This window comes from Acartia tonsa, chromosome 15 (assembly GCF_053477335.1).
Source record: "Acartia tonsa isolate MP-2025a chromosome 15, ASM5347733v1, whole genome shotgun sequence".
NCBI lineage: Eukaryota > Metazoa > Arthropoda > Copepoda > Calanoida > Acartiidae > Acartia > Acartia tonsa.
In genome coordinates, this window is record NC_137274.1 from 18,324,249 (window position 1) to 18,341,435 (window position 17,187).

At 33.8% G+C, this 17,187-nt stretch overlaps 1 protein-coding gene across 1 annotated transcript in view; it reads left to right on the forward strand.

The window, feature by feature from the left end:
- The window catches only part of LOC145306971 (uncharacterized), a 51,987-nt gene that overhangs the window by 3,051 nt on the left and 31,749 nt on the right, over window positions 1-17,187 (forward strand). Inside the window, exons 2-4 of the mRNA XM_080149312.1 lie at window positions 4,854-4,928; window positions 5,017-5,132; window positions 5,718-5,780. Of these exons, the coding sequence (XP_080005438.1) occupies window positions 4,854-4,928; window positions 5,017-5,132; window positions 5,718-5,780 (254 nt within the window). The remainder of the gene's footprint in view (window positions 1-4,853; window positions 4,929-5,016; window positions 5,133-5,717; window positions 5,781-17,187) is intronic.

Below are 17,187 nucleotides of genomic sequence, written 5' to 3' on the forward strand. Positions count from 1 at the left end.
GATTAGGCGATTTCCTCAACTCTGACTCTCTGTCACTAAATGTCATATCTGACTTTTGGCAACAATGTGTCAGATTAGGTAATTTCCTCAACTCTGACTCTATTTCACTAAATGTCATATATGACTTTTGGTAACAATGTGTCAAATATGGTAATTGCCCCAACTCTGACTCTATGTCACTAAATGTCATATATGAATTCTGGTAACAATATGGCAGATTAGGCGATTTCCCCAACTCTGACTCTATGTCACTAAATGTCATATATGACTTTTAGTGATATTGTGTCAGATTGGGTAATTTCCCCAACTCTGACTCTATGAAATGTCATATATGAATTCTGGTAACAATGTGTCAGATTAGGCGATTTCCTCAACTCTGACTCTCTGTCACTAAATGTCTTATCTGACTTTTGGCAACAATGTGTCAGATTAGGTAATTTCCTCAACTCTGACTCTATGTCACTAAATATCATACATGACTTTTGGTGATATTGTGTCAGATTAGGTAATTTTCTCAACTCTGATTCTATTTCACTAAATGTCATATATGACTTTTGGCAACAATGGGTCAGATTAGGTAATTTCCCCAACTCTGACTCTATATCACTAAATGTCATATATGACTTTTGGTAATATTGTGTCAGATTTGTTTCCATTGCCAAAAATGAGAAAATAACCTAAAATAATGTCACTAAATTTCAGATTGAAATCTGAACTTTGGTCAAATTTTGTCATATCTGAACTTTGGTAACAAAGAGTCATATTGAGACAGATTTAAATCTGAAATCTAGTGACTGTGGATTTCTAATCTGACCGAAAAGGGGTAAAAACTACTAGGGATATATGTATGAAGATTTGGTGGTGCCTTAAAATAAGGGAAGGCAGTACAAAATTTACCTCATCAGAGAGTAAATTTTGTAGAACTCAACAAATTTTTATTGTCATAATAATAATTATGTTAAATAGAACATTGATACAGGAAAGGCATTAGATTTACAGAGGGTGCATTTATGTGGCATTGTAATAAGTATATTTTCTAACTATAATTATTTTCTGTAAAAATGTCCTATTTTACAAATTCATTATTTTTTCAATGGTTATTTCATTACATACTGGGCCCTATTTTTCTAGTCTATGATGATTTGAAGGCGCCTTTGAATAAGGGAAGGCTGTACAAAATATACCTCATCAAATTTTGTAATGTAAATATTGAACTCCCTTTTAGTGGTAAATATATAGAAGCATGATCAATCCTTGGGAAATTTAAAGGGACTGTGAATGTAAAAATTTCTCATCATAGTATTAAATCTTAACATTTTCTAGGCACCTTTTACTATACTGATCAACCAAAAACGTCCTATTAACAAAAATATGAAGATTTATGACTTGATTTTATGGTATTTTGGGAGGGAAAACTGGAAAGACAATGAAAATCTGAACGTTTTTAATTTTTTCAAATTGTTTCTTTGGATATTTAACTTGTCATAGTTTAAACAATTTATTTACTGTTAACCCATTAGTGACGAACCGGCTTTTAACACTCGGTTCCAGAAAATGCCAAAAAAAACTAGTTCACAGTTTCAGGATTGCATCATTCTTAGTATGAATCCCCCCTCTACTACCCTGGTTTTCATTTCCCCCTGGAGCAGGCAGTTTTGGATACTTCCGTTTGCAGGTATAGCTCAACAAAATTTGAAAACCAAATTTGAAGACGAGTAAAGATACCTGCTAGTTTTATTGCCCTGCTTGGCACGAGTAAAGATACCCGTCCTCATATAATATCAAAATTTTTGAAACTTCTAGGAAACGGGCTTGTTTAACCAAAAAGAGCCATCTTAACCCATTAATGATGAACTGGCTTTTAACGCCCGGTTCCAGAAAATGCCAAAAAAAACTGGTTCTCAGTTTCAGGATTGCATCATTCTTAGTATGAATCCCCCCTCTACTACCCTGGTTTTCATTTCCCCCTGGAGCAGGCAGTTTTGCTTACTTCTGTTTGCAGGTATAGCTCAACAAAATTTGAAAACCAAGAAAAACGAGGTGATTTTAAAATACCCCTCCTAACTTTTTTGTTTATGAAGTAAAGTTAGTGATTTTTTTCGTGAAATTTAAAGTTTATTGGCAACTACATTCATTTGTGAAATCATTTTATTCAAATTATTATTTTTTATATGATTTTTTTATCATTTAATTATGTTCTATATAACTCCGGTTCGGCACGAGTAAAGATACCTGCTAGTTTTATTGCCCTGCTTGGCACGAGTAAAGATACCCGTCCTCATATAATATCAAAATTTTTGAAACTTTTAGGAAACGGGCTTTTTTAACCAAAAAGGGCGGTACCTATAGCCAAAATATATGTGATATAAATTGTTTTGTATGTTAGTTGTAGCTCTATCAATTACATGAGGTTATGTAGTTTTCAATTATGGATCGTATCGTAGTTTTAAAAAGTGTTCATCTCACTTTGGACGTTCAAAAATTACATTTTAAATTTTTTGGGCCAAATAACCGGGTATTTAGGACAAAACCGGGCTTGAATGCCGGGGGAAAGCACCAAAAAACGCCAAAAACGGTTATTAAAGCCAAACGGGTTTCTTTACTCGCGCCGAACCGGGTTTTCCTGCAACTTTCCTGTGCACGCCACCAGAGCAAAACAAAAAAATTGGAATTCTGTTTTTACCATTATAAAGCTTCCCTGAGATTTTCAGCTCGATCGGTCCATAAAAGTGGCGCTCGGCACTAATGGGTTAAGGATTTAGTTTATGACATAAAATAGCCAATTCATGTTTCAATAATGTAGTAATTAGGTCTAACCGTCTACAAAGGGATGAATCTCAGAGGTTATTTGAAGGGATAATATCCTTTTTTATTCACACCCCACCCGAAGGTGTGTTAGGTTAGAAGAAAAAAACCAGCAGAAGTACTATGGGAAGGTACTAACTCAATTTAGGGAAAGCATGTTCTGAACTCACTATAAGGTCCCAGTACATCCGGTGTAAAACGTTGAACCTTTATTATTTTCAAATTTGTAATTAAAAGTGGACAAGAGATGAGCCAACTGAAGTTACTTGGATACTTATAAGAAAACCTTTTTTTTGTTTTGTTTTTGCATATGATATTAATAAAAATTGCTTATTTTATCACTTTATAAGTACATTGGTTTAACACAAGGATTATGTTAAAAGTCAGCTTTAATTTTAATAAAAATAGAGAACTATGTAAAAACGTTTAGTTTTAGCTATAGAAGGAAAGGTATTATCCTCTTAGGAAATTTTTCTCCAAATTTGACAATTTTTATACCCCCCCCCCCACAGAAAAACCGCCCCCTTGCCTGACTAGCCGCGGGCGCTCGGCCCCCTAGCCTGCCTAGCCGCGGGCGCTTGGCCCCCTAGTTATATAACCTAACCTAGCCTTACCTAACCCAGTCATTTAGTTTGGGGGGGGGGGAGGGGGGAGGGTATAAAATTGAAAAAAATTGAAGAAAAAAAATCCTAAGAGGATAACGCCCAAGGAAAAAAAGACAATTAACTGCACATTTATATACTGCTGAATTTTTTTTCCAAATCTTGCATAGTAAAATTCTCCAAAAAAAGCTGTTTTTTAAGAAAACAAGAGCCCATTTCAGATTATATGAATGAGATGATGTCAAGGTTTGATAATCAGATGAGAAATTTTTTCATTCACAGTCCCTTTAAGAACTTTTAAAAATATTTAAACTATAGATATTTTGTTTGTTTTACAATTCTACAATCAAAGATTTTAAATTGGATATCTATATTTTTATCTATTATCATTTTCTTCCTGTTCAAAGGATCATTTTATTAATACACTTTGACTCAACATTGATAACAAAAATTATACTGAGTTTAACTGTGCATTACTAAAACTACATCTCTCTAAAACCATTTGAGGGCCATTTTAGTTGGTTTTCCACAATACATTATTTTACCCCTGTTCTGATTGCCTGTTATGTTAGTGACAACATTTTTTAATCTTGCTTGCAACTTTTTCAGTTGTCATTAAGCAAAATTGATAACAACAGTATAAAAGGCAGAAATTTATTTCTTATTTTACAAGTTCCATTTTATTAACTTCATCTGTGTTATGAGAAATACCAACAAATAGAAAAGTTTGTTTAGCACATAATTATTAAAAATGAAGCTTTTCTATAATTAGGGTCAGTCCGATTTAGAAAGCATAGCAACTCTATAATCATTACCAGAATATCTGTACGTCCATTTTAAACAAGTTGATTTTTTAACTTTTTTAACAACAAAATTTTATGTGATCTAATTATCCGATTGATCTGATTTTTGGTGTACTGATTCCTGGGACAACAAAGTACAATATCACAAGCAAAGCAACTCTATAATCAAGTCCTAAAAATGTAAGTATGTCTGTCCATTAACATTATCCTGTTTTTTATCAAATTTCAACAAATAAATTTATATTCTGATTATTCAGTCCTGACGCTATTCAAGTGTTAATGTCCTTATGTCCTACCGTTTCAGTGCTTCGCTTTTATTGATGTTGTCATCTTTGTGTAAATGAATTTTTTGGGTACTGTAGCAAATTTAAAAATTTAAGTTTTAGGTTACATTATATATCAAATTTAGCAAAATTTTTATCATAATTCTAAATAACTAAGTAATTCCAAATAATTATCAAATTTTTAAAACTTGCTTCGGGATCACTTTAAGACCAATTCTTAAAGGAAGGCTGCAGGAAATACACTACTCTAACTGCTGAGAGACTGTCAGAATAAGACTCAATATAATAAATTTTCCTGATATCTGATATTGCCAGAGGGAATAAAAAAAAACTATATAAATTGTTTACTTGACAAACAGAAGTTGCCAACTACACATACAAATATACAAAGTTTGGAAAAGAGCAGATGAATTCAGTTGGGTTCATTATATCAGGTTCTTATTATTTTTTTGTCATTGCTTTCTACAGAGTTAATTTGATTATATTAAATTTTGAAATTATCATTATGAATTCTTTTTTTAGTTTTCATACTTGTCCTGCCCAGCATTGTACTAATGTTTGATCTTGTGTTGAAGAAAAATTGGAGTTTCAAAGGCTTTTTATTGGCATTTGGTTATCAGCTTGTGATGTTGTACAAGGTATATATGGATGAGAAACTTAAAATTTATTATGTCAATATTAAACTTGCAAATTAAAGGTTATTAAATTACTATTTTGCATAACTAAACTTAATGCATTTTTAAGAATACTATGTGTAACATTTACTTTTAAATCCAAATTTGCAAGTTTATTGCTTTGAGAATTATTTTTTGTTTTTCTTACATGACTAATAGTATTAGTGAAAAAAAGCTTTTCCTTTTTCCTTTATAAATACAAATAAATTTTTTTATTCCAAATTTTATTGCTAAGAATAGTTAGCTGTTAACACTAAATTATAGTGAAAAAATTGTATGTTTGAAGTTTTTAAAAAATAAATGTCTTTCAATATTATATTGGAAAAAACATAATGACAAAAGGTTTTGTATATTATGCATAAAATTGAAGGATTATCTTATTAAAACTAGAAATATGTTCTTTTCCTTTTTTTGCATTATACAGTGAGGCAAATAAAAAATGCAGGATGCAAAAAATATACATCTAGATATTACTCCATATTCTGTATTTTTATGGTAAACAATAGTAAGGTCTAACAATTGGTGTAATATTTTTAAAAAATTATCTAGGGATTTCTGTGTTTTTTGAATCCACAAGATGTTGAACAAAAGAAAAAATATCTATCAGAAAAGGTAACTCTAAAAATGATATTTATTTATATATGATAACTGATCAGTAAAATGAATATCTTAATAAATGATAAATTTAAAAAATGCTTAGATTTTTAATATTTATGTATGCAATGAAGCTTTTAGATAAAAAATGAAGAAAGGCCAAACAGATAAAATAATGATAATGAAGAATGCATACAAATATCTTGATTCTTAGTTGTCATGCTCTGAATCTTCAAATACAAAAATTAGTCTTATAAAAAACATAACTACTGTTAAAATATTATGTATTGAAAAGTATTAAAGGGCGAATATAGGTTGAATATAATATGGGCTCAAAAAAACCGTGCAATTCCATAGATTATAAGTAACTTTAAGATATTGACATATCCAATTGTATAAGTCTGTTATAGCTTAAAACCTGAACATTCTCAGGATAAATTTATGTAATAAGTGTGGTTCCCTAAGAACTCCAAACATCCTAGCATCACACAAGGCTTCGGTTTAAGGTTGAATTAAAAAGCTTTCGTTAAATGATAGTCGTAATAAAAGTGGAAACCAGTTATCAATCTATTTTTTTGTATTGTGGATTGTTTCTTCCTTGACAATATTCCCCAACAAACTGTAAAGTATATGAATTTTATTTAAAAAAAAAAAACCTTTACAGGAGAAATTTTATTTCATGTAAGTGACGTGTAGTAATAGCAAGAACAAACAGCTAAATATTCTTATAAAGTGTATTAATTCAAGACAAGATAAACATACAATAATAATATTAAATATTATGGCAACTATTCACTTTTATGTTCGTGTCGTGTTGCAGAGCAATGTCTTGCTCCGAAACGGTTGACACAAGAACTAAAAGCTAAAATACAAAATACATGCATTGCTCTTAAGTCAGGAAGAAAGGGACTATACATCACATTTCTCCCTGGCTTTAACATGAACCTGGATTTCAAACTGTAATATTTCAGATTAAATATAACAATAGGTTTTTACATGTTAATTATCATATATATATATTATGAGTAGCGTTGAACGCTTATTAAATAGATAATAATTGATCTGGTATGACACCTGCCATATTTTTTTTTTTTTTTTATATATTTTATTTTCAGATCTTTAAACACTTCGTATACATTTTTTTATTATTTTGGTTCCTTAGAACTCTTTTGTGTTTTTTTTTTTATATATTCCTTTTCTCTTTATGTGTTTTTTTTTTTTTTTCTTTTTAATATATTTTTTTTAAGAAAAAACATTGATTAACATATAATCATTGAAAAATGCATTGATTAACACATAATGCATTGATTAACACATAATGCATTAATTACATAGTTATCATAAATGCATGATATAAAAATAACACTGGTTAACATATAACCATCAGATTTAAGCATGGTATTATAGAGCATTAATATGAAACATTAATTTTAAACCTTTTCGAGACTACTACTGCCTCAACAAATATTAAATACATAAAATAAAATAAAATATGAATTAATACACATAAACTATAATTATTACTTTCTTTTTCCAGATGTTCTGCTCTTCTTGCCAGATTCTTCAATATCCATAGGCATGATAGCTTCATCATCATTCACTCCAAGTTTTGCGGTCTCATCACACAAGCCGTCTTGAGACATCCTTGCCTCAGTATCACCAAGCATATGAAAACATCTTTCAAATCCACTAGTAACCGCAACCGAAATCGAGGTTGCAACGTTATCAACCTCCTCCTGATTATCCAAAATCTTTTGATGCTTACGACTAACCTCCTCCCCAAATTTATCAAGCATCATCAATATTCCAGGCGTGTGTTCCATCCTCATTTCCTCCCTCGCTTGTTCATCAACACGCCATTGCTGACCTGACAATTCAAGGTCCAGACAAACAGGAATGTTCGGATTTAAGGGCTGATCCATCTGAACACAAACAGGATCCCCAAACCGAGTAACCAATTTGAAATCACCCTCGAACCACTCATTTACTTTGTGTTCAGGATTAAACTTCCACTCAATATTGGTTGTCAACAAACTTGTATAAACTTTTCCATCCAACTCCAATCTAAGTTCTCTAAAGTAGTATCTGGATCACATAACAATATCTGCTTGGCTAGAGTCGGACGGAGACGCTTGCAGCGCATCTGCATTTCCCAGGTCAAAACTCTTGCGTCTACTTTATCATTCACCAGACTACCTGCGTATGTGGCACTCACCAGGTTATCAATTATTTCTCTTTGTCCATCCAATCTAACATAACGTATCTCAGCTGGCATCTCTCCACTGGTGATTAAACTCACCGAATTCACATTTACAATGCGTGGAATGTAGACCGATAAGTTCATGTATTCATTCACCTGAATAGAGTCAATAAACACTTTAGCACTCAAATCCTGTTCAGACTTTCCATCAAGCCAATCTTTCTGTAACTCGAACAAAGTTGTAGATGGCATCTGCTTCAGAATAAAGGATACTTTATTCACGACGTCTTTCCAATGTGCCAGGAGCCGGATAGCTGACACAACCTGCGTCTTCAACCTCAGATCAACGCTATTACCCACCGTTCTCAACACCGTCTGAAGGCTCATTTTACCATCTGCAGGTATGACGTCAATTTTTGAAAGTTGATGCCAATCCTCAAGTTCCCCCATATGTTTGATTATGGGTAACAATTCGCCCAACGTTTGACAGCTTTTTCTCTCATCTCCATCCAGGTATTCAATCTTAGCAAGCAACACCAAACTTGGTAAAATTTCGCAAACAAGCTTAGAGAGAAATATGGTTGCACTCAACTTATTCAAACTAGTTGTCTCATTCCATGACAACTTTCTGTTTATAGCTTTAGAATGCTCACCAGCCGCCATCAGGTTGAGGTGTCTTGAATTCTGGCTGGTAAAGATAGGAATCCTGTCCACAGGCCAGTCTATGGAGTTGATGCATCTCCCCATCTCTAACTGCACCGAAAACATGTTTACTAAATTCAACTTAAACCTTGGTTCATTATCAATAAGACGAGCTAAATCTGCCAGTGGCATGTCCTCACTGCTCAAAAATATGTTCCTCGTCGCCCTGCCCACACTCAACGTGGGCAGCTCAACGCGCGACATTACCAACACCAGCCGAGATGCAGAGTTGCTGACCAATGCAGACACCGGTAGACCAGGTTTGACTTGATTTCCTTCATTGACAGATTGTTTGTGGCGGCCATCTTCATCGTTGCTCAATAACTTTTGATTCATTGTTGCCGCCGTAACCAACCTGCAAAAATACAATATAATTAAATTTCAGCATCAGAATTTAAAATCTAGCATTAAATTCTTCCTCAGTAAATCTTTTTTTATAACACCATGAACAACAACAATACAACAATGCCAACATAGGAATTATACCTAACAACAACATTAACACAATCAAAACAAACTTAGCAAACAATGGTAGTATATCTTTGAACAAATGTTCTAAACCAAACCAAGGACCTGTAACCTGTTCGAAAAATGACAACTTATGATCAACAAAATCCAACTTAGAAGCTTGTCCATTAAAATCCTCAAAATCCTCTAACCCCTGATATTTAATAGTCTTATTAAAATCAGCAATAAACACCTTTTCATCGTTCAGAAAAATCTTTTGTCCCACATGTTCAGATTTTTCATTGGCAATGTGCAGAAGTTCGAGTCCCTGCCCCTGATTCCCAAGGAACAAATTGGCTGTCAACTTCAAAAATACCGGACTTTGCGAGCAATTTAACAATTTTATGTCCTCTACTGCAACAATCATTCTACTATATTCTTGTATTCCAACTGTCTCACCTTTATATTCCACCAGCAAATGTCCTACTGCACATCCATAATCTACACCTAACTTTACTGAAATTTCAACCGCTGTACACTTTTCATACTTAGCAATTTCTCCCAGGTATATAATTCTGAACCCATGATGCATCTGTACATTTGATCTAACTTCTGTTTGAGCACATCTAGAAATACTAAAAAGTTCCATCATCCTCTCATTCCTTTCTCTACTAGCCAAAAACATAGCATTCAAATCAAATCTAGCTTCCTGTTTTAACAAATCCCCAAAATAACTTCTAACAGCCGCCTTCGGTTCCTCTAAAAACTTGATACCCTCCAATTCTGTTACAAAAATGTTGAAATCCAGATGCTGCAAAGTAAGTTTCTCTGTTCCCATAATTTTAACTAAAATATTCCTTTCCAAGTTAGAAACAAAAAGTTGTTCATTCCACGTAGTTAAATTAAATGTATCTTGAAAAACTACCTTAAAATTACTGGCCGGTTTTCGTACTACATACGGAAAATATGGAGAAGTTGATGTTGCCCACAAATGATTTTCTTCAAAATTCGCCACAATCGTCTTTTTATCATAATCCATAACAACATTTCCCTTGATCAAAACGGGTGTATTTTTTACTAAAATATGCAAAGTCCCAATAGCAAAACCTAAATTGAACCACATATTGTGCGCGTATATTCCCAGTGTCTTGCATTGAATATTTTCACCACCAACATCCCAGAAAGGTGACAATGTTCCATTAACCGTGAAACTGTGAACAGTTGGCAAGTCTATGTTTACTTTAAAACTAATACCATCATGCTGATACTTGCCAGAATGAAAAATCCTTCTACATTCATCCATACTCAACTCTACCTGTTTTTCATGTGGCACGTCTAATACGTGCACATGACTCGCGGTGCTGCAAAACCAGCGCTCCAATTTTAGTCTAACCTCACAACTAATGGCTTCCGACAGTATAAAATCGGTTTCTGCTAACCCCAATAATTCCACAGATCTGACCGGTTCCATCCTATCATGCAAACAGGCAGCTGATCTAAGTGCAACATCACTTATTTGAGAACAATCATAAGCTGCTAACCGTGGATCCTGTGACGTATACATACCACCAACAATAATCAAACAATAAGTCTGCATCACAACAACAAATAACAAAATATCCAAGTACCTGACTCCTCTATCATCCTTGGATTTCTTCACAGGTACTGGTCCAGCACGTCCACTCTTTGAACTACAAGCGTCAGGCGACCTCTTTCGCATACCACGATCTCCATCTCGTCTATTCCGGTCATGTCTATCACCACCGCCGCTTCCCCTCTTGTCATCACGCTCCCGACGGTTTTCGTGGTAATCTCTTCTCCTGCAAATATTATACAAATTATTACAAATATTATTTTTTAATCAATTTTGCGAGGTTCCTAGTTACTACATCTGCTACTGAATAAAGTTCTAATCTGTCTTTATCTCTGTTTTGTCTATCCTCTTCCAATTTTTGTAATTGTACTTCATTTGTAGAACCTTTAGGACGACCTTTAACAGGAATAGTCTCAGACATTTTTTGCAGTTTTGCATTATCTAACGATCTATCTAATTCATCCTCCTCAACATCCCTACCTCGTTTAACACTTCCCCTTCGTTGTTCCAAGTTTACAATTTTACTTTGCAGTTTTGGAAAAGTGTCCTCTAAAATACTCATCCGAGACTCTAACTCTCTAGCAGATTCCATGTTAACATCCTCTACACCCAAACTGTTGTCTACTAAACTATTATCAGAGGCATAATCTCCATGAAAAACACTATCCTTACTAATAGTAGAATATGTAGAGTCTAACTAAGTTTTGTCAGTCGTATCATTCGTATCTACACTGTCAGAAATATGAGTACTTTCCAAAGTATCACTAAGATCCTCCACTAAATCATCTAAATTTTCATTATCCTGAGATACATTTGACCTTTGCTGTGACAACCCAACACCCAAAAAAGATTTCTCCAAAAAATCTGGTGTTACCTGTCCATCCTTCCGCCTTCCAACCACCTCTGGACTAGCGCCACAACTATTCTCCTCTTCAGAAACGCCTGAACAAGTTAAATTTCTTAAAGTATTGGGAAAGTCATAGTTTACTTTCAAGGTATTATCCACAGAGAAAAACTCATCTGTAATCACTAAGTCAATCTTTTCATCTGGAGTCAAGTCTAAAGTACTCTCAATAACATATATTTTATCCCTTGGTACAATTCTTACCCCTTTGTCTTTCAATCTACACTTTTCTAGGGGTTGAACCTCGAACAAACTGTCAGAAATTACTTTTGTCACTAGACACGGACCCACCCATAGCGAGCAGAGTTTACGAGCTACACCAATCGTTGTGACGTCATAATAAATATAACAATAGGAATTTATAGCTATCGGCCGACCTATCCTTTCTGTATTTTCTACCTGTAAATACTTCTCAGTTCTCTCTTGTCCAGTTCTCCAATTTCTGTCAAGGCACTCCAATAACTCTGAAAAATTCATATGTTTAATTTTCGAGCGAGTTAAAGGATCAAATGAGTCAAGCGGAAGCTTAGGGTTTCGTAGAAACATCTTGAAATACAGGGAACATCCTAACCTCCGATTGAAAGAAGTGTTCATACAAAATTGTGTAGCTTTAAGTTTATGAGCCCAATCTCCATCTTGAAAACGTAAATCAGTCTTAAGAAACGAATACACCGATTGGTTGTATCTTTCACTATAATTCGAATTTGCTGATCTTGGAGGGATAAAATTTTGTTCAATTCCCAACCTTAAACAAACTTCCCTAAAATTTTTTGATTTGAAACTTTGTGCATTGTCAGTCCTGATTCTCTCGCATAATCCCCAAACAGAAAATAAATTAAACTTCAAACATTCAATAATTGTTTCAGCTTTAACATCCTCAATAGCAAACAACCACACATATCTAGTACAACTGTCAACTACTATTAAAATATGCTTACAAATGACTCCATTATATTCACACTCATTCAAAGGACCTAAAGCATCTATGGCCAACTCTGCCATAGCTTCCCCAGCCAAAGGAGAAAATTCTATATTATGATTATGTTTTGGTTTTTTACGTCTATTCAAACAAATGACACAATTTGCAACTGCCGCCGCTACATATTTAGACACATAGGGAAAAATGAAGTGACAATTAATCCTGCTCAAAGTTTCCAAATAACCCCTATGCCCCGCTGTAACATCTGCATGAGCTAACAAGAAAACTTTATTGTACATTCCAATAGGTACCACTACCCGTTCAATAAATTGAAATTCTTTCTGGAGCCGCATAGGTGAAGTCAAGATAATTAAACCATCTTTATAACTCAAATGTTCAAAAAATCTTAATATTTGTTTACCACGATAAGGCATTTGAGACAATTCTCTGGACGTAGGTTTGACATTATTTACAATAAATTTCCTCACCTCAACTAAAACAGGATCCTTCTCCAGGCTACGACTGAATTCTCTCGCCTTCAATCTGGATGCTATTTGACTGGCCGTCTCTGCTCCAATTCCTGCAATAAGACACAATTTAGGATCTTCCAATTGATATACAGTATCCAATATTAACTCTCCTTGTTCGTCCGTCGATAATTTAGATATCCTATCTTTACTATCCTTTAATGCAGTACGTGACAATATATCAACATTAGTATGCATCTTGCCCTGCCTATGTACAACCTCATAACTGAAGGTGGATAAAAAGTTTATCCACCTTATGGTGAGACCAACAAAATATCCGTTCTGCCTCCAAGTAGATAGATGTTTCAGTGCAGCTGAATCAGTTCTCACAATAAACTTCTTGTGTCTCAAATAACATTCAAATCTTTCAACAGCATTTACTAATGCACATAATTCTCCTTTATGCGCTGCATAATTGGCTTCATGAGTTGAACAAACACGTGACCAACACGATATCATCTTTTCTTGACCATTTTGTTTTTGACTTAACACCGCAGACATAGCTGTAGATGACCAATCTGTATCCAACACAAATGGTTCAGCCTCCATCCTCCAATCCGGGAACGATTTACTTATTTCTTCACAGAACAATTCTCTAGTCTTTGTAAAGGCTTCCATACTTTTTTCATCCCATTCTATTTTACTACTGTTTCTGAATTTGTTCAATGGTGCCGTAATATCAGAAAAATTCTTGAAATATGAACCATAATAATTTATGAAACCAGTAAATCTTTGAATATCTTTACCTGTTTCAGGTACTGGCCAATTCTTAATCTTTTCAATATATGCTTGGTCCATAAATATGCCTTCTGCATTTATAATATGGCCCAGAAATTTCACTTCCTCTGCAAACAATGTACATTTTCCAAGATTAATCTTGAGGCCTGCTTCACAGAATGTTCGTAGTAGAGTATTCAAATGCTCCAGATGTTCCTCCACATTCATACTATATACAAGAACATCGTCCAAATAAACTAGGCAAAATGCCCTTAATTCAGGACTCAAATCCATTACTCTATCCATCAACTTTACAAATGCACTTGGAGCATTGGTCAATCCGAACGGAAGCCTCTTGAAGCAATATTGCCGTCCATTAGAACAAAATGCTGTATATTTCCTGACAGATTCCTTCAAGTGCATTGAATTATACGCTGAAGTAAGGTCAATAGACGTAAAAATCTTCTTTCCTCCAAGTTTGTCAAATAGCTCACCAATATTAGGCAAAGGGTAACAGATCTTCTCAGTTATCTCATTTAACGAGCGGTAGTCCAGGACAAACCTGACTTTCACCTCGTTAGTATTTCCAACCTTCTTCTTAACAGCAAAAATTCCAGAATTAAACGGTGAATTACATTCTTCTATCACATCTGTTTCCAACCATAAATCAATCTGTTCTTTTAGTTTCTCTGCATGATGAGGATTGAGTCTAATCATCCTATTTTTGAAAGGTTGAGCTCCAGGAACCAACTGAATATCATACTCCTCCAAAGTACAAGATCCAATATCCGTAGGGTCAATCGATAACGCCTTGAAATTCTTTAAAAACAAACCAACTATTCTTCCTTTCAAAGAAACATTATCTTTTAAAAACGGAACTTTATCCAACTTCAATTTATCTTTAATGTTGTTGACACATCTTCTTTAACTCTGTTCTCTTGCAACATCGCTATCTTCTCCGCCAAAAACAAATTTCCAACCAAAGTACCAGCAGGAACAGATTTCTTAACAGTTTTAAAATTCGTGATTTTAGTCATAATTTTACCGTTCTTTCCCACCTCAGTAATTCCTTCATTTATCAACAAGTTGTTTCGGCTACAGTAACCTTGTCTAGGAGCTATATAACACAACTGTCCTTCAGGCATATTTCCCTTAGTTGAAACTTCTACCACCACTGTACTTAATGCTGGAATTTCTATTCGATTTTTCAATGAACAAATCCATTTTTGGTCTTGTAACTCAGCTACATTAATCTCAGGTTTCTTAGTTCTTGCTTTCTCCATTTTCTCCAAAACCGTATGAACCAAATTCTTCACTACAATTTTTCGTTTAGCTACTAAATTCACACTGATTCCATGCATCTCAATCCTGTTGCCGTCTTTGGCAAATATCGTCTTCACGTTATTTTTGTTCAGCCAATGACTGCCTAGATTCATAGGTACAGTCATGCCAGAAATAACAAAGCAATCTTCTTGAAAACTGTGACCTCCAATCTGAAATTCAACATTCCGAACAACACCATCAATCTTGATGCTGGAACCCTGCACGCCTGTTACTTTCGAATCCGTTTCTTCAATCATACAATCAAGCTTTCTAGCCAACACTTGAGATATCAGGCAGCCTCGTGCATTGCCGCTATCAATTAAGGTCAGGATTTCCATGCCACCAATCTTCGTTGGAACGTAGACTTCAGCCGCTCCAGCCGCCATCTCAGAATCTTCATGAAACTTATAAACAGCTATCTAACCAACACCAGCAGTTATGAGGTTGTAACTATCCAATTGTCTATCAAATAACTATCTATCTGTCTACAACAAATAACAAAATAACGGAATAAAACAAATCACTCACCGACAATATTTCATCCACCAACAGAAACGTCCAAAATATCTCTTAATCCACAATCAACAAAACTTCTCTCCGGCCAACAGAAACATCCCAAAATATCTCTTAATCCACAATCAGTAAAACTTCTCTCCGGCCAATCTAAAATATTACAAACTTTTAGATGCCAATTGATGGATAAATCACTGTAAATAAGAATTAATATCGATATTAATATATATATAACAAATTTTTGCAAGACTACTTTTCGAACAGCAATATATATATATAATGGTAATCAAATATTAACAACATAAAACAAAATCTTAACAACTCACCATCAAATAAATAATGATGACAGTATCTCTCAATCACCACAAATACTCTTCTCAGCCAATCTAAAATAAAATACAATTATTTTAGATGCCATATTTAAATGTTTTCACTGAACAAATAAACTTGCAACACAATAAAAGAAATTGTATTAAGAAATATGACATGATCAAATATTATCAATCACCAATCAAATTAATCTTTCCAAATACCATAAGTTCAATTCTTTTGTGATTCAATAAAATATTACCTAACAAAACTATTATTGTCAGATTAAAACTGAGATGTATAAAAGGTTTAAAAGTCGAAATTCAACTAACTATATATCTCAATACCTGAGAGCACCTTCTTGCGCAGCTCTGCTTCTCTGCGCAGCACAACTTTCTGCGCATGGCGCGCCCCACGCCTGATAATCATTGCAGCTACCTCTCTACACCACCCCATTTTGCGCATACCAGCTCTGAGAGATAGTGCAAATTTCTTTGCAAATATGTTCACTCCCCCTTTTTCTCAAACAAAAGAGACAGCTCCACCATATCTGCGCATACCAACTCTGAGAGATAGTGCAAACTTCTTTGCAAATATGTTCACTCCCCCTTTCTCCTCCAACAAAAGAGACAGCTCCACCATATTTGCGCATACCAACTCCGAGAGACAACCCCTCCCTTCCTTCATAGAGAGAGACTACTCCACAATTATATCTAATGCATTATAACAATTTTGCTTCATGAAATTCTAAACTTCATAAAAAATTTTGCTGAATCAACATTACTAAATCGCAATATAATTGTTTTAAAATCGAATACTTTAAATCACAATAACTGACTCAACTTTTAAAACAATTTTCCACATTTCATCAAAATTTAATACTTTTCAAATATCTAATTTCACATTTTTATCAAATTTGATTCAATTTAAAATTCAATTTAATATTTTTCAATAGCAATTTTACAAAATTGTATTCCTAATTCGTTTTTCATTTTCACTTTTTATTATTCTTATCTCTGTTAGACTCCACAACAGTCTGAAACAAAATGAATTTTCCTAATTTCAACAAAACATAATCAAAAACTAAATTAATTATTTTGATTTCCATTATAACATAATCTCATAATTTCATATACGCTTATAAACAATATGTTATCTTTTCATAATTCAAAATAAACCATCAAAATAAATTATCACAAAATTAGAGTTGCTTCGTTCACTCTTTATCATTAATTTTGTTTTGTTGTTGTTTATTTACAATGCGCATAAA